The sequence below is a fragment of the Stegodyphus dumicola genome, chromosome 9, assembly GCF_044657685.1.
Source record: "Stegodyphus dumicola isolate Sdum_Otavi_A_Nest chromosome 9, ASM4465768v1".
NCBI lineage: Eukaryota > Metazoa > Arthropoda > Arachnida > Araneae > Eresidae > Stegodyphus > Stegodyphus dumicola.
In genome coordinates, this window is record NC_140776.1 from 1,951,462 (window position 1) to 1,970,813 (window position 19,352).

Below are 19,352 nucleotides of genomic sequence, written 5' to 3' on the forward strand. Positions count from 1 at the left end.
GTATATATGCATAGTTTATATGCATATATGCTCGAAGGCAAACGTCTTCGAGCATTTTGAAGTTGGAGGATTTACGAGAATTGACTGGTTTTATATGAAATGTGAAGAAGAGTGCTTGAAATATTTATGTTATAATAATATCTTTCCAGTTATCGCAATATTTTCTACTTCATGCATGAAAATTCGACAGACGCCTTACACAGCTTTCCTGATTTGTGATGGCGAGATTAATAATTATTATTTTGAAGGAAATGGAAATTTATCTCAGAAACAAGATCTGATTGTGTATCACTTCGTCACACGTACAGAAATTTTTGCTGTAAGATTATAGGTTCGCAATGGTTAAAAAATAATAATACAATAAATTTATACACATAACATGGAAATTTTAGCAGTATCCATTTTATTACTTGCTCATTACTAAGATTTTTTTTTTTTTTTTTTTTTTTTTTGTGATTCTAACACATGATAGAAATATTGCCTTCATTCGCATTTAACAGCAATAGGTTAACTTAAATTTGTATAGAAGTACTTTAATTTATGGCATATGAAAGAGATATTTTTACTGTTTATTGAAATGAGATTTTTAATTCAGCTGTGTTATTTTATTTCGAATTTAAAAGTAGTTCATTGTAATAAAATGCCCACTAAGATGATAATTGTGCAGTTATTTATAAAAAACACTTATGTTCATTTATAACAGTTAGTTCGTAGCTAGTTTTCTCACATTATCTCTCTATTATTTTTTATTAAAAATTAATGTGCTAATTGTCCTTTAGAAGTATGTTATAATATACTATTTAAATGCAATTTTTTCTTCAAAAATCACGAAGTAAAATATTTTAAAACGTAATTAATTTGAAAATTTGAAATATGTCTGGAAAGCAAGAATAAATATAATTTTTGCCTAGTGTTTAATGGAACCAAATCAAGGCCTTAGAGTACAAGTTTAAATTTAAAAAATGCAAATCTTTGGCATCTGTAAGTTTTCATTTCACGCATATAATTTACAAGAACACTTCTTCAAAATTGGATTTTATTGTTAAAAATAACTTTAAAATATTCGAGCTTAAATATCAGAGTTACCGGGGATTGTTATCCCACAGTAGTTTTCAACGCAGTATGTTTGGAACGTATATTGTTATCTAATAATTCTTTCAAATGCAGTTTCTCTACAGTTGTATAATTACTCTCACAACTTATTTTAAGACTAATCGCCATTATCATCTACAAGCATTTAGAAAGTTGATTCATAGTATGCTATAAGGGCCCTTTGGCTGTTAATTAAATAGGGTAATTAAACTCTTAAAATGCCTTCAGGCGATCAAATGTATTTCAAATATATGTTGTAGCAGTTTTGTATTACTATTAGTTTTAGGTAAAAGAAATAATGTGTCACAGTCTTCTTTACCTGATCTATGAAAGATATGAATTAAAGATATGAATATTCTTGATCAATGAATTTTTGAAACGATTTAGGCAATGCAAAATAGATATTTTTCACCAAGGTTAAACAGATGGACACACCAAGATCAACAATTTCAACAATACGATGCATAAGTATTATTAAAAGGGTGACAATGCATAAATATTCCAAAAATGGAAAAAATAAAATAAAATTTAAAAAAACTATCATGAGTGTAGAAAATAGCATATCAATATAAGTACATCCATGCTTACCTGAAATGTGGTCATAACGAAAGAGTGAAATTTAACGCGCATAAGAATTTATTTATAGAAGGTATTTTAAGCTAATTAGTGCAGTAAAATTAATTTATTGCATCACGTGGAGCAGTTAGAAAAATATACTATTACAAATTAAATTCAGCTTAGAAAATGATTCAAGCGCAGTGAAAATTTCAGCATATCGTTTTGCAACTTCTGTTTAGTTACTTTAACATAAATAGTCGAATAGCTAGAAAAAGAACCTGAATATTGCCTTGGATATTTCCTTGCGTGAAAAAAAAAAAAAAAAAAAAAAATACTCGATTTTCACCAACCGTACACATTTTGCTATAATTTCATTATCTTGGTTACTTACCAAAAGCTGTGTAAAAAAACATGTTCTTTTCATTCAGAGATCAAAGAACTTATAACAGGAAAAAAAAAGGAGAAATCGTGTACATTTGGCAAGCAATCCTATAACACCCCTACAATCAAATTCAAATCCACAAGACACCCACTGAATTTGAAATTCGTGCTTTATAGCCTTTCCCAGACATCCTAATGATGCTTTGATGCAAATAAAATGGCTGCATGGTCGTTTGTCCGATTTCGTCATCTATTGGCAGCCAGTTTATGTTTGTGGTGCCACAAAAAAATTTAGATTTCTGGACAACAAATGTTACCTCCATTTCTTTTCCTCTTTATGGTGTTTACTCGTAATCATAATGTAAGGTTCAAGAGGACAACGCGTGGCTTAATTTCTGATGAGGTCAATGCCGCTCAGAAAGCAGTGATTGATCGTTGCAGTGGTTGAAATGTACCTTCAATCAATTTGGAAGCCACGTTTCCAACAACAGAAAATCAGTTATCTCTTTTTAGCATCAGGAATTAGTTACGGTTGTTTATTCCGTGTAAATAAATAGCATGCTGTAATTTATCCATTTTAAGTTGTCTTCTGCATTGTATCTGATAGTTTATTTATTCCTTTAATTACCATGTGGGTTTTTCTCATCATCTCATTTGAAAAATGCTACATATTACAGTTCAGTAAAGCTTTAAGCAAAAAATACGTGTAATTTTGTACGTGCTAATCAAGATCACGTATGTCGCTCTTCGACTTCTCAAATGCCAGTTTTCTAAATTTAGTTATTAAAATAGCATGTTTCTATAACTTTCAAGGTGAATTTACTATTCAAATGAATGCTAAAATGGAATAACAGCAGAAACTATTTACAGAGAAATCTTGTATTTATGCTTTTAAGTGGCGATGCGATCGCTAAGCATATAATATTATTTTTGAATAATTATATTACCACGTTCTCATTTTTTTCTGACTCTGGTTATTCACTTACACTGAAAGGAAAATACCAGAATTTGTTTAAATAGCAAATCATAGAAAAAGAAGAGAAATGATTTAGAATTTCAGTATATTTCAGTATATTCAGTATATTAATACGATTTAGAATTCTGTAGGTCAAAAGTGGTATACCATGTAGTTAGGCTACTTTCTTCTTTTTCATGCTACTACTCTTACATAAACTGTACATTTTTTTTTACAAATTATAATTCATGTTGCAGTAGTTATACATAAATGCTTCATTAAGAATTTTCCTAAAAAATCCTCTTTGTACTTCATAAAGCTATACTCGTGTGCTTCAAAAACATTTCAGACATTCACAATAGTCTTCGAAGTGACTTCATTCATTAAAAGCATGTCTTCAACGAAATCTGTTATGGAAGTTCTTCAGTAACGCATATTAGATGACGTCAAATTCAGTTTAAGACAAGATATGCATTGCTTTCTTAATGGGGATGGAAATCCGGTCAACACGTCGAAAAAAGGTCAAAACATAATAAATAGTTCAAGTTGACGTTCATAAATAGTTCAAGACTGTACACAAAATGTAATGAAGTGCTTTAATATTCGGCATAGTAAAAAAGCAATGAAATTCCATTTTGAAAATTATTGCATAGCACAATGTCTTAAAAATTCATAAACTAATAATACAAGATTTAAAGTGAAGCGCAATAAACTACTGTAACAGTCTTATTTTAAAAGAAGGCTCCTTTAAAGTAATGCACGTTTTTACGTAAAAGGCACAGTTCAAAAGAAAATAACGATCCCTAATCTTCTACAAAAATAATTTATTGTAGCGAAATGGGGAGTACGAGCATGTCGAAGCACACTATTATTAAAAAATTAAGAAACCACCGTTTATGCTCTTATAATATCACAAAAATGAATGATTAAGGACGTCAAAATAAAATTTGTGGAATAAATATTAAAGCAATAACACGTATACGTAACGAGAAGTATAACTATTTATTTGGGAAATGTTACTACTTAAATCTAAACGCAGGATTATGCGACAATGTTTTATATTTGCAAAAGGACTGATTTACGAAAAGCATTTGTGTTTTTTCTAAACTCAAATTTCTCTGCGAGATATAATGAATGATTTGCCAGATTCTATAAGATGCAGAGTTGTGAGATGGGTGGAATGGGTCTGTTACAGGCTAAAACCGTGTTCTGTGTGAGAAAATGACCGTGACAAAGAAAACACGGTGTTTCTTCCCGTCCGATATTGTAAACGGGAAATTCATTTACGGAATTCAATATTAATTTGCCGTTTTAAAAATAACTTTCATATATTGTCTATTTAATTAACACAAACTCTCAGAAAACAAGTTTTAAAAATCTTTTTCATCTCTCTTTCAAGAGACATTTTTACTAACTTTTCGCATAAATATATCTGAAAATACTGATGAGCGAACAACCAACGAATTACAGTGTCTTAAGCTTAGATTAGAAAACTTCCTATTAATCAAAAAATAGGGAAGGTCTCTAAAAATAAGAACGATTATAATCAGTATTTTACTTATGCTCAAGTGCTTAATTTATTGATAAATCTGCTGCTCAGGTTTTAACTAAATTACTTAACAATTACGTCTTTCTGATAAATTAATAATTTTTCTATAAATATATGTTCTTCGTCTGAAAAACATAACAATCATTTTATATAGAAAAACGCTGTAATCGTCATTTTTAATATCACAAATATACGCAAATGAAAGCCTTTATGAATAAATATATATAATTAAATCTATTTCACATAAATTAGAATAACATATGATGGAAAACCTTTTTCATTCGTGGTGAATTTTGTTATTATTATGAACATATATAAATTTCAGTAATATAAATAGGAACGTACATAAGTTTAATAAAAAAATCTAAATTGAAACATCTGTATTTATTAGATAATGTCCTAACAAGAAAATATGCGTCAGAGTAATGCTTTAAAAACACAAATAATACAATGTTTGAAACAAGAAAAACAATAAGAAACTAACAAAACTGCAATTTGTAATTAATAAAATAACATTTAGTGCTTAAATATTTTCTTAAGTTACAACTACTTGAAATAAATGATTTCCTTGTTAAAGGTTTTGAATAATTAATTAAATAAATATCTGAGAGCGTACTTGGAATTTTAAGGACAACATTAAAGAAACTACAGTTGGAAGTTTCCATATATGTTGTTACCAAGGGAGCCATTATTATTAATGTAATACATAAAAGAAAAAAAAGAATTAAATGCAGATCCTTGACACATTTGAATATATGTTTTATAATTTTTTGATGTTGTTTAAAAACCGCAATAATTTTAATATGACTCTACATAGCAAGTGTAATGCTAATGTTTCTTCTTTTCTTTTATCATCTATAAATAACACAGTGATCTTTAATTTATGCTGCTGAAGATACTGAAGATTGTTGTAATGGTTTTATTCAATCAGTACATTATCTAAAATCAAAAGTTTTGTTGGCATACTGCACAAAGAAATCTTAAATAACTTTTTATGCATATTAAACCATTGTTCATTAAAACAACATACAATGATAATCTTTTTTCTTTAATGATGTATTTCTTTATCATTAAAATAAAAAAAAAATAAGGAAGGAAAATAGAAATATGCCTAAACATAAAAAATATTAATTCATGCAGATAATGAAATAACAAACAAATTCATTTGAGAAAACATTTTAAAAGACACAAATTATGCCGTTTTTTAGTTAAAAACTAATGTACAAAAAATGATGACATTTTTTGTTTACAGTCATTTGAAGTAGAAAACTTATATCCGACAAAATTTTTACTTTTGTTTAATAATAGTTAATATAAATTTTTAAAAGGGAAACAAGAATTAAGAGCTTAATTTTACATTTGCAAAAATACATTTTTTTTTGATAAAATGAATAAATCATTTAAATTTAATAAATTTTACACGCAAATCACAAATGAATTAAAAGAATGTGCACAGTGTCCTTTTAATGTACTAAATTAAAAATCTACTGTTCGTTTATTAGTATATCCACATCTTTTTCAGCATGATCAAATAAATAAAGAAAGGTCAACAGGTCGCTAAATTTGTTACTCGTTCTAATTCATGAAATAGGCATTCAATTGAACTATTCCCAGCATGTCTGAATGCATTTTGCTTATATTTTTCATTCAAAGCTTTCATTATAATCTGTGCACAGAAACATGAATTGCATTTCCTTGTATCTCATAATACTATAAATCAAATCGAGATTTATAATTTACCTGTTAATAACCATTTATATACGTGAAGTAAATTTTCTCTTGTAATCACAAATTCACGAAAATGTTTCTGCGAGGATGGAAATCAGCCGTTGTTACAACGAAATTAGATTTATAGTCTGACACTCAACAATGATTAAAAATTAACAAAGTAGCACACTGACAAAATTAACACTTAATGAGAACAAATGCACTCCATACAATCAGCTGTAAAAATTACCAGCTAAAACAATGGATCAAAAGAATGACTCATCCCTTTCTTGCTTGAAGTAGTCTTCCTTTTACGAATATCACGCTAAGATTATAAGGTATTTTCCTTCATAGCATGCCTTCGTGTTGCAGTGGTCAGCACGCTCGACGCGTATTCGAGAGGTCCGTGATCGAGTTCCGGCTAGGGCATTGCTAATTTTCATGTCTCCTGCTGTCAAAAAGTACCTAATGTCTCTACAGATGGTTAAATGTAGTATTATTTTCAGACTATAGAATCAGTTTTGTAGCGAAAGTACAGTATCGGGACTAGCGTCCTACGATCCGCTCCGGAATTGCTTTAAATAACGGGCTCACTTTACTGAGCGAGTAAACAGTTGATTCTAGAAAAGAGTTGTTCTTTTGATGTTCAAGGATTGTTCTCATTGGTAAGCGCGCCCGGATTAGAGATCTGCTTTTTGTTCACGAACTAATTCACTTTATTGAGCGAGCGAACACCTGATTCTCCAAAAATCAGCAAAGCTTTTGTTTTAAGAGAGCCAGAAAAGTTTTCCTAGTTTAGGGAAGTAAAAATTCTTTTTTCTCCTATATTAAAAGTGAGTTTAATTTTTATCATTTCCAAATTTTATGAAATTTCTCTTATTTCAGATTTCTGTTGTTAGTTCTATATTTAAAGGAAATTTTTAGGCAATTAAAAACTGCAGCCGAAAGAAATCAGTTCTTGGAATTAAAGCTTGATTGAGTTTATTCTTCCGATCCCACTGTTTGTTCGATTCTTTTCGCTTCATGTTCCCGAAACTCTTGATTCATTCCTCTTTCTCGAGCATTTTCGTCAAGGTTATTGTTAGTGAACATTAAGTCATGAAAAAGAACTGAATTTCAGAGAGCGGACGGCTTTGTTACGATCACATAAAAGAGCAGCTCTAGACATCTCTAATAAGAACGGAGAATTTCAGCCTGTCCACCGGTAATATCTCATTCAGAGACTACTACTTGATTCTAGTGGCTAGAATACAAATATGTATATTAATACTTCGTTTTATTATCATGAAATGAAGAATATGTGTTTATACTGCACCAGAATACTACATATCAGTAACTATTGCTAGGAAAACCTGGTGTTTGCATTGCACTAATTCTTTCACACATGACACAGCAGTTAAGATAGCCGAAACTGTATTTGAGGCAGAGAGTAATTGCATTTATAGCTCGCTACAGATGAGTGCAGATACTCTGTACCGATTGTAATGATTTACTTCGAATTATGATTGAGACAGCAGTGTTGAACAGTTTTGAAATATTAGATCAGAACAGTGTTGAACGGATCCCGTACAAAGGCTAGTACAAATGCTAACCTCAAACTTCTGCCGGAGATGATATTGATAAAGAATAAATGTGCAACAATAATTTACACATGATAAAAATTAAATTGGTTTTCAGTCAATATTATCGATAAAAAATTAGAACTGCCTGAAAATTGATCTTCATATTGATTTTAAATCCTTAAACCGATTTTCACTAAGCTTACGTTTCTACTAATGACTGATTGAAATCCAAAATGAGATTTAATTTTATAGTGGGTAAGTTCAGTTACTATGATTTTCACGACAACTTGCGGAGCCTCTAACAATTATTTGCCCAGCTCTTGATAAAATTTTTGGTTTAATTTGTTGCCGCTGGGGAACAGGTCTGAGACGTGATTAATGTTTTAACTGATAGCAGATGCATTACTATAAAAATTCGTTTTACAACATCATATCTATTTTCATACATTTTTGATTAAATTGGTATGGAATAAGCGAAAATTAAATCTTGTATAGTAGTTTATGTCTCTCTTCATGTAGTACGAAGATATTATTATTATGATTCAAATGCCTGTACTTCAATCAGTGCCCTGAGACACCCGCAGAATAGATTATATCCCTAGCTTTATGACCAAATCAAGTAATGTCAAGCTTTCGGTTTGCTTAGAAAGAAAGAGTAGAGGCGTTTTCTTACCCTACATTATATCATTTGTCCAGGACTAAGGAAGTGTGATTTTCTTTCACGAAGGCTTTTCGATGGTTTTGATCACGTGATCTTTAGATTAATTCCTGATTATCATTGCTTTCTATACAGGAACACGGCTAATCATTGAAGAATATAGTCCTCTACTCTAGTTTCTGTTGTCACCTGGATGCACATCATGATAGACTTTAAGAGTGATGGCTGAGTTCGATTGAATACTTGTCGTTGTTCATCTGATTAATAGTCTAGTATCGAACTATTATCACTGTTTTCTCTACAGCAGCAAGACTAATCATTGAAGAAAATACAAGGTCTGTCCCGAAAGTAATGCACCCCATTTTCTTCTGCCGCGACTATCCGCCGCACAGCGATGCCGCTTGCAAGGAAGGGTTGGTGGAGTCTTGGGAACACAACGCGATCAGTGCCAGTCGGCTCCGAGCTCCTGGAGAGTCACAATGCCTGTTTTAGTGAATTTTTGTATGTGTGCTCGGTCAGAAAGATGAAAAAAAAAAAAAAACTCTTGAGCAGTGATACGTGATAAAGTTTTATTTCAGACCTGAGAAAACGCCGTCGGAGACTGTTGCGTTGCTTCAGTAGCATTTGTACCTGCTTGACTTTTTTTGGTTCACAAAGATTAAAAAATCCTTCATAGGACAGCATTTGGGGACCCTGAAGAACATCAAGGGGGCTACGACGAGGTTACTAAAGGACATCCCTGTGACGGACTTCCATGACGCATATAAAGCATGGGAATCGTGTTGGAACAAGTGTGTTTAAAGCGGGAGGGATGTATTTCGAAGAATATTAAGTAATTGTACGAATTGGTTCAATAAATATTTTTTAAAAAATGGGGGCATTACTTTCGGGACATACCTTGTAGTCTTCTACTATAGCTTCTGTTTTCAACTGGATATACATCGTCATAGATCCAGAGACGGGTTACCTGACTAGTAAGCCCAGTATCGGGGTAGATATTTTGGAATTCCTGAGTTTAGTATGTGATGTCCAAGTCTACTTGCCATATCGTAAGGGACACTATGACACATTCTTCCGATCTAATTATCTGTTTGGGTTCAAGATCATTTTTAACTAACGCTTGCTGTCGTCCTAATTTACCGCTGGGATGCTTAACTTTAAAACAGACTTTTATCTTGAAAAGACAGAGATTTGCCGGAGTGATAAATCTGCGTCTTTGAATTCAAGGATTTTTTACCTTTTCTTTTTCCCATTTATTGTGATAAGTGACACGTCGACAAATTCGAGGCATCGCACTATCAGACCGCAAGAATTAATCCGATTATTTCACATGGGGGAACTGCATTCCATCAGGTTTTAATACCATTTAAGAACTTTCAACATACCGTTGTCTGGAGCTAGAAGTTTAAACTTTTGATATTTTTTATGCCCTAGCTGTATTGCAATTAATAGAACCTTAAGGTGTTTCCTTTTTACTGTTGCAATTTGAACGTTGAACAGGGTGTTTAAGATGTAAACCAGTTTGAATGTTTATAAAAATCGCATAAAACTGTTCGCTCTCTGTGGGATTAATAAACAGAACAGAAAAATTGAAAAAGGGAACTTTAGTGATTTTCCAAAACATTTTTTATGAGTATTTGGTTTTTTAATGTACAAAGTTGTTCTAGTCTTATTGAGGATGAGTGAACAGCATTTTTGCTGTGTATGGCATAATCTATAATTATAAAAAAGGGATTATTATCAATCTCTTCCGAGATGAATGATAACTTAAGTGAGAAACATTAAAATTTACTAACCGCATGACAGGTCTAATAAATGTTCTTTAGAAGTGGTAGCATCCTGCCTTTACTTCATAGCCACTAGGCAGAGGCGTAGTATTTGCCAGACAGAATTATCGGGCACTTTATTTATGAATGAAATTTTCAAATTTAGTATGTATTAAAAACTACAATGGAGTCTTTTAAGTCACTAATGGTTAAATATATAGGCCTATTCAACTGAGTCATGGCTAAAATGTTAGAATAAAATAAAATATATGTTTAATCATAAGCATCTTATCTTTAAAATCTACTGAACTTTCACACTCCAAGAAAGCTGTTGCCATTATTAAACCTTATATTAGCTTTTTGCATCCTTTTTTCGCTTTTTTCAGTTGTTCATAGTCGTGTTATATCTCAAACTGTAGAATTCATTCGACATGATTTTTACTTGGTACAAATTTTTCTAATTTGTATATCTAACCAATTTTATATTAAGCCACCCAATACCAGGTTCAAAGAATAGGCTTATTTGATGAGAAAATAATTTAAATTTTGCTCCCTAGCTAGATTAATGAAGGTGATCATTTCCTATTTCAGCGTCAACGTCACATAATCACTTATGCTAAGATGTCCGCCAGTTTACTAAAAACGCTAACTATGTTATCGTAGTAGTAATCGTTATTATGCGATAGTAAATCTGTTTTTATTTAACTATTCTTTGTAGTAAATTGTTATGTTTGTTTTTATTTCTAGCCATGAGCCTGCCGCCTAATGGCAGCCAGCAGTCACCTCACCACCATCTGCCACCTTCTGAAAGTCCATCCTCCTCTCAGCAGCATTATCCTTCTCCAAGTCGGCGCCAGAAAGTATGCGGAGCTTGCGGAGATCGCGCCAAGAGTTACCACTTTGGTGGCATCTCTTGTGATAGCTGCAAAGCTTTCTTCAGGAGATCGGTACAAAACGAAGCTTATAAGAACTTTCACTGTCCTTACGAAGGGAAATGCGAGATCACTATTACGTCTCGGAAATGCTGCCAGTACTGCAGGTTCAAAAAATGTTTGTCGATTGGTAAGTCTGTGTTCTTAGGAAAAGCTAAATGGCAACACGAATTAATAATACAAAACATAAATGAGAGCTATTTATTATGCATTTTAACAGTACATCGATTAAACTAATGCATATTTTTATTACAAAAGATAAATAACTTATAATAATTAGTTTTTTAATACTTTTGTAAAGTATTTTGCTTTGGTATTACAAGCAGAATTTTTTTAAATAACTTATTAGTCAAATGGAAATAAGAATTTATGCACCAGACTATTCACTGAAAAAAAAAAAAAAGATTTTACTCATATATATACTTAAGATATTAAACTAAAATTTCTAACTGAAATCAAGTGAGAATTTTCCAGTCGCTTACTGCAAACTGTTCCATGCTATTATACGAAATAGAAAATGTGTAATATAATTGCCTTCAATTATGTAAGTAATTAAATATGCTTTAAATTATAATGTAATGAAGTAATTGCTTTCTAGTCCGTTGAAGCAATCGACTTTGAGTTTTTTTAAAAAAAGTTTTAAAATAATGAGACAATTACTAGATTTATTAATAATTTAATGTAATCCATGGGAACAAACGACTTTATAGTTCAGCTTTCAAGCTTCGTTATGCATGATATTATGAAAATATATTCTCTTCATAAATATCTCTAAATTTCTTTAACTGGGAAGGCAATATTTTATATGTTGTCTTTCAGGAGATGTACTGATCGAGAAGTGTATCTGTGTCTACCAGAAAATTGTACGTATATCGTTTGTCTCTAACTATTTTGTAAATGACACAAAATCTGTAATTATTGAATAAATGGAAATAATATGTTTCTTGTCTAAGAAGCTGAACAAGCATAGTCTTTTGAAAATCAATTACGTAGCTGGTACGAATCAAACAAATATATTCTTGTAGTATTATTTAGCGAGATTAATATTTAGACGAAAGTACAAATTACAAAACATTTGAAAAGTTTAATACAACTATTTATATTCTCTCAGTAACTCAATACGATTTATTAAACTTGTTCAGTTATAAACTCTAATTTATTGAACTCAAACTCTTCAAATAATTGTCTTAAAATGACTGTCATTTTTTATGAGTTCTTGAATTGCTAAGAAAGATTTATAACTCAAATAGGTTTGGGTACTTTAGTGAATACTTTTCACACTTCATGTAATGAAAACGGTTTTCCAAAAATTCTTGAAAAGACTTCTAAGAAAACAAGCTTTGGCATAAAAGAGAAAAAAATCTTCCAGAAATTAGTCGAGTAATAATCTTCTAGAAATATTTTTTTAAAGTGTGCAAAGAATTGCCTTTTTTATTCTCTAGCTGATTTGGAAGAAAGAAAATTGGGAAGTTTTTTTATACATTATTCCGCTTTCAACGGACCATCTGCGCGTCACTAGATTGAGTTACAACGAAAAACATTTATTTAAGGAAACTCTTGCACCCAAAATTAATGAAAGTAATTAAATGATTGTTTAACCTCGCATATAAATGAGCTACTTCAGTACCCAAAATGTCCTTTCATCCATCAAACCTATGCTTAATTAAAAGTTGTCATGCGTAGTAAACGACAGCAAGCAGTTGAGTCACCCTAAATTAGGATGTTAGATTACTTATATTATTGTGACTGAGGATACTAGGACGATCTAGGGAAAGGCTAGCTTACAAATTATGTGCTGAATGAAACTGGCCCTTATTTACGTTACAATGAAACAGCTCAAATTATCCGTAACCAGCGCGTTGAAGAACTTAATATGAACACCTATGCTTCGTTGTTTCAGCGACTCGCCATTCTTTGGCATAATCTAAATTGAATTAGAGTTTATTTAACTTGTAGAGACCTTTCTAGAAGCACCAAGGAATGCGATAATACCTTACAATCTAGCCGATTTTATTTTAGCGTTGTAACGCCACAATTGCCGATTGCTACCGATTGCCAGGTGTAAACAATGAACAAGGAAATATACTTAACAAAAAATACAATGCAAAACATGAATTATCTTCTCTCCTTTTGCCAAAATATATAATAATTAATGTCTTACTATCTTTTAGATACATTAAATATTACTACTTTATTTAAACTTTGTCGTACATCGGATGCTTTTGAAAATTAATTTTTATTCAATAGTATTTCACATAATACAAATATATGTTTTCACAGTTAGTGAAACTTTAAATAATTACTCTTTTGGATAGAGGCCACGAACCGTTTCTTTCCTTTTTTCATATATTCGAATACAATTTATTATTGAATTATATTTGAAAGATATCGTTTTAATTGGTCAAATCCGAATTAACGAGGAGCACATTAGTCTGAACCTGTTGAAACACCTGCACGGTTGGGGAAAAAATATGAAAAATGAGATAAATGAAAACCACAAGCACTCAACTTAACAAATCAGCAATTTAGATTTCATTAAATTTTATTCTTTGATATTAAAATAAGGTGCTTCACAAAAACTATATGCAAAATTAAAAAATAATAGTACAAACATTAAAAATTCTTATTTTATAAACAAAAAGTATCATTACACATTTGATGTTCTTATTAGTAAAAATTAATCATTCCAAACTCCTTTACGTTTTATAAAAACATTTTACAACAAAACGATATAAGATAGTTTGCAAAAACAGTTTGCGACTGAACTATATGTGAAGGAAATGCAGCCTGAGTAAATTAATATACAAGTATGAATAATGCATCAGATTAATAAATTTTATTTATACTGAGAAAGACGGAAAAAATACACTAATTAACATTGAGGGTTATGGGGGAATTCTTAGACCTGCATACCTTAAAAATATTTTAAGAGTACACACACACATATATATATATTAATAGATGAGTCATTTTTTATCATTTAATGAGCCAGCTTTTATTTCTATATTTGAATGATTAGAGAGCTCAGCTGTCAAAACTCCTTGAACTTTAAAATATTTATCTATCGTTTTCTATTTAAAATTACTATCCATTCTTCATTTGAGAGCATTATTATGTCTCGTATATATTATGTGCTTAAAGATAATACAATTCGATATTTAGTCATCTCCTCACGAATATCCTTCATAAATCAATCGGGAATAACAACTCTAAAAGCGATTTTTAAAATGCACTAGTAAAGTATTCTAATTTTGCTTATTCAGTCACATTATTCATCAACCAATGAGTGATCCTAGAGATTGAGTGAATATAAGACATCTGAGACCACTCCCTCTATGAAAGCATTGCATTTTGTTATATGTACAACAGAGTGTTATGTTGCTTTATTATTATGGTTTTCAATTCTTTTTCTTTTTGCGATTTAGGTATGGAAACAGGATGGGTTATGACGGAGGAGGAACGCCTTCAGCTTGTAAAAAACAGAATGGAACGTAAGCAACGACAGGGGGCTTCCGAATCTGTACATCAAGCGACAGAATCTGGTAAGAAACCCCATCGGACAACTTCTTTCACCGAGTACGAGCCAGATATTAATGACTTACCTAAGTACCTAGCTCCCGAGGATATGCGAACGATTGAAACTCTCGTCAATGCTTACGAAGCGAGTTACACCGAAGTGCCTTTCAGTGAACATCTGCACAAAGTAGGATCTGCATCTGGCAGAACACGAACAGAAATTCTTGATATGTTTTTTACTGCTGTGAAACAGTTTACGAATTTTTCGCAGAGGCTGGATACCTTTAGCAAGATTCAACAACATGATCAAGAAATATTACTTAGGACAGGTGTCCTGGAATTGTGCTTTATTCGAGGCGCGTACGTCTATGATGAAAAATTATCTAGATGGCCACACATAGGAAAACCCATGTACCGTGATTCTCCTACACTAGACGCGGAAGATATAAAAAAATTGGTCTCGCCAGAGTTATTCACTAAGCATATGGAATTCATACGAAGCATTAAAGAACTCCATCCTGATGAGGCGACTACAATGTTGCTTTTGGTAATAGTTCTGCTTTCACCAGATAGACCAGGTCTTGAAAATGAAGTTTTAGTAGCCGAGGAACAAGAGAAGTTCTACATTCTTATGAAAAAGTACATGCTTTGGCGTTATGGAGAAGAAAATACTTTAATATTGTATCCTAAGCTTTTGTTACGGCTTCCCGATTTGCGGGAACTTAATGACAATCATACTGACTATAATTTAAGATTAGGTTCCGAAGAAATACAACAAATTCAACAAAAACTTTCGTCCCTGAAGATTGATTCCTGTTTTCAAAGATCAGATGTTAGTAGTAGTAGTAGCCCTGCTCCGAGGGGTTCTTCGACTCCAGGACACAGTGGGACATCTGGTTTTGAAATGGGTTCCCGCACCCCTTGGAGCTTGAGGAGGGATGTTTTGAGAACTCCTTCTTCTCCATATTCGCAAGAGGAAGAATCGAGTTCTAGTGAAAGTTCAGACAGAATGTTACCTTACAGAAGTTAAGAAATGAACTTAATTACAATGCAAAATTTTCTTCATGTTTTGTATGGTGTTCTGTGTTTTTCATAAGTTTTATTTTAAATATTTTCTTTGTTTTAACTTAAAGGCAGCTACATCTGAGCATTCGAAGCAGTTTAAGTGTAGTATGTTACAGATTTAGAAGGGTTATACATAGTTAAGAAGGTTGAATTTTACTTAATTTATTTAACATTTTTCACTTTTCAGTTACTGGGTACACGAAGACAACAAATTTGACCAGGAACAAATCACAAACTCATTTGATAGAATTCTGAAATGGTATAATTTGCTTACTACTCTGGTGCTTGTTGTAAATAATTCTTAAAGGACATGATACATTTCAAAGCCCTTTTTCTATGTATCTGTCTGATTTTTTCCCACTTTTTGTTCAGAAAACAATAGCACAAACATATAAGTTTAATTTAAGGGAAAAAATCCACTAGTATTTTACATCCAGCGTTTCTTAATAAATATAATTAATTAGTTCACTATTAAACTGTCACGAATGAAATTTTCAAGTTACGTAATTAGGTCATTGCATAAAAATCTCCAGAATTTTGTTTGTTTCATTGTCTGTTTAGTAGTTATTTAATTCTCTTCCCATTTTCAAAATTTTGAATGAAAAATTTGTTTTGGTTGAATTTTTTTTTATATATAATTTGGAGACTAAATCATTGTTATCATCAACGCTTATGTACACGTCATTTATAGTACTTATGATGTAACATCTTCGAATCGGAAGAAACATTCTTTTTCTTCAAACAAACAAATTCTGTTCTGAAGGCTCACAATAAGCTGTAAATTAAAAGAAAGTAGAAATATTTGTTAATGGTACAATATAATATGTATGCCTTATCAATTAGAATGCCTAGTTATAGTCTGGCAGTGTAGGAGATATATTGTAATAGGGAACAAAACAGTATGAATTTTTTTTAACCATGTGAACAACTTGGCGCACAATGATTTCGTGTTAAAATATTGCTGTTAAGTGTTATTAGTCAAAGTTATGACATGCTTGCAAATCCTCAAAATTAAATTAACTCTTGTTAAAACAGTTATGCATTTTATCTGAAATTCTAATTTTAATGCTAATTTTAGAAAACGAGTTGTAACAATAGGTTAAAAATAAATGTTTCGTCTATGTTTTTAATCTTATGAAGCACTTGTTTTTAACAACTGAGCTTGTAGAGATGATTTTAACGATTGTAAAACTAGCATTTATTTTTTATAAACGGTGATAACTGACATAAAGACTGCATATTAATTAGTTATGATTGTACAACAGATAAAATTTCTATAGCTTCTGAATATTAATACATTATTTTAATTAGAATTTATGTTGACTATTTGTTTGGCCATTAATCGAGCTATAAAAACATTAAAAAAGCTATATTTATGAAATACGCTGAATAACGCAAAAGCTATTGACAATATAAAATATTTCCATATTTTTAATGAGTTGTTACTTTCATTATTTTCCTGCAAAATTGATTTCTCTTTTTAACATGCTGGTACACTTGTTTGGTATGTACCATGTCATATTACTAATTTAATCGGACAAAAATACATTTTAATGTTATGATTGAACATGGTGGAAACTAGAAGTAAAGTTAGTAGATAATTAAGAAAGTAATGGAAATTTTATATGCAATATAATGTTTTCATTTAACTGCTAAATTTGTTATCTTGAAAAGATTTTAAAATATTATTACAGTTTTTGATGTAATTCACTAGTATATATATCTATATCATACATGAACAGATTTGCTCCATTTAACATTGCATAAAATTTATAATTAAATTGCTTACATTTACTATTTATTACATATTTTGAACATTGAATCACTTTAATAAGCTAATTTTATAGGATTACTGGAATATTTACTATTTACTAGTATAAAATTTTAACAGCATTTCATTGCAGCAATACTTTAAAATATAATGATAAGATTCAAGAATTTAATATTAAAAACATTCATTAATAAATGAGTGTTTCTAATATTAAAGCATAAATTAATACTAAGCATAAAATTTCCATTGTATGTTGAAAAATGTTAATTTTAGTACAGATAACAATTTAAATTATAAGAAATGTAAATTACTAATAAGGACTAAGTTCGAGATTATAGTACTTTATTGTGTCTTATATTTCGATTAGGAATATTCGATCATGAAACTTGTCAGTTGTATTAAGTATAATGAATCATAATCTCACATATCGTGAATTTTGTTTGGTAATCAGTGGCTTGTAACTAAAATATCTAAATATCCATTTGCGCTATGAAACTTGAAAAATTCTTTGCAAATATTTAAAACATATTACGGATAGAATATGAAAAGTTTTACAAATTTTGTAAAAGTTATGGGTTATGTAAATTATCATATTATTCTTGTTCATGAAATTTAAATCATCCTATGCATTTTTAACTATGGAGAATTATTATGTGGCAGAGAAAGACATTTTTAAGAAATTGGTTTTCAAAGGGCATGCTGTATATTGTGAGAGACTGAAACTGCTTATTTTTTGTAATTCTGCGAGAAAAGAATTACTTTTAGAGAAGTTTTTTTAGTGATATTGTTGTAACAGAATATGATATTGATGCAGTTTGACATTTTATTTAACGTTTGAACAGTGTTATTTATTAAATTGTTGTTGAACTCATATTTAAACAGTGATATCCTATGAAAGCGTTTGAGAAATACTTCTCAATTAAGCATATTCTAATGCCTGATGTGCAGTACTTAAGTTTTATAAATGGTTCGGAAAATGCAATGTGACTGGTTGATGAAATTTAAGTGCTGCCATATATCTGAGCTGTGATGTGATAGTGAGTGATCGTGTGAGTGCAATTTATTCACATGTCAATAAACTGATTTATACATTTAAAGACTTGAGTGTTATTCATTTTATACAACATATATATTCATAGAACAAAATAAAATTCCATCTTATGTAAATCTGAATTTGTTCAAATAAGAAATGTATAGCTATCAAAACAACTAGAAAATTTAATCACAATGAACTTTTCAGCTGTGAATTTTTAAAATATGAGGTCTTATAATCATGTAAATTTGAAGACAGTGAGAAAATAATAATCCCAAATGGGTAATATAAGGGAAAAAATATGTATTAGTAGTGATTCAAAATTTCTCTAAAGCCGTGTGAGAGTATTAAATATATTAATAATTTTTATTTTAGCTAGCATGAAATTATTTATATATATTTTTTGAAAATTTTGTAATGTTATACTACATCTAGAAGCATCTAAGCTTTTGCAGATCCTGTTAGGCAGATATGGAGTTATCACTTAGTCTGAAACAAATCACAAAATCATAAAGAAGGTACAAATAATAATCAAGTCTTAAATGAACAGAAAGGCACAGATTGTGCTACAGGTGAACTTTCGCCATCATTTGCAAATATTTTAAATTAAAATGAGATAACGTTAAATTCCACTGCAAGTAGCGTAGTCTGAGATTACATTACGGCACGTATTTTAAAACGTCAGCTAACAAGGCCCCTAAGGCCGGAACATAACATATAAGATATTTCTCCCACCTTCTTAGCATGCCTTCGTGGTGTAATGGCCAGAACACTCGGCGCGTATTCGAGAGGTCCGAGGTTCGAATC

The 19,352-nt window shown here is 30.7% G+C and overlaps 1 protein-coding gene across 3 annotated transcripts in view; it reads left to right on the forward strand.

The window, feature by feature from the left end:
- Window positions 1-18,609, forward strand: part of LOC118189166 (thyroid hormone receptor beta-like) — a 492,136-nt gene extending 473,527 nt beyond the window's left edge. For all 3 annotated transcript variants that reach the window (XM_085823171.1, XM_085823170.1, XM_035359729.2), the window contains 2 exons: window positions 10,976-11,290; window positions 14,586-18,609. In XM_085823171.1, coding sequence (XP_085679297.1) covers window positions 10,976-11,290; window positions 14,586-15,706 — 1,436 coding nt within the window. In that variant the 3' untranslated portion in view covers window positions 15,707-18,609. The remainder of the gene's footprint in view (window positions 1-10,975; window positions 11,291-14,585) is intronic.
- Window positions 18,610-19,352: the final 743 nt, after the last annotated feature.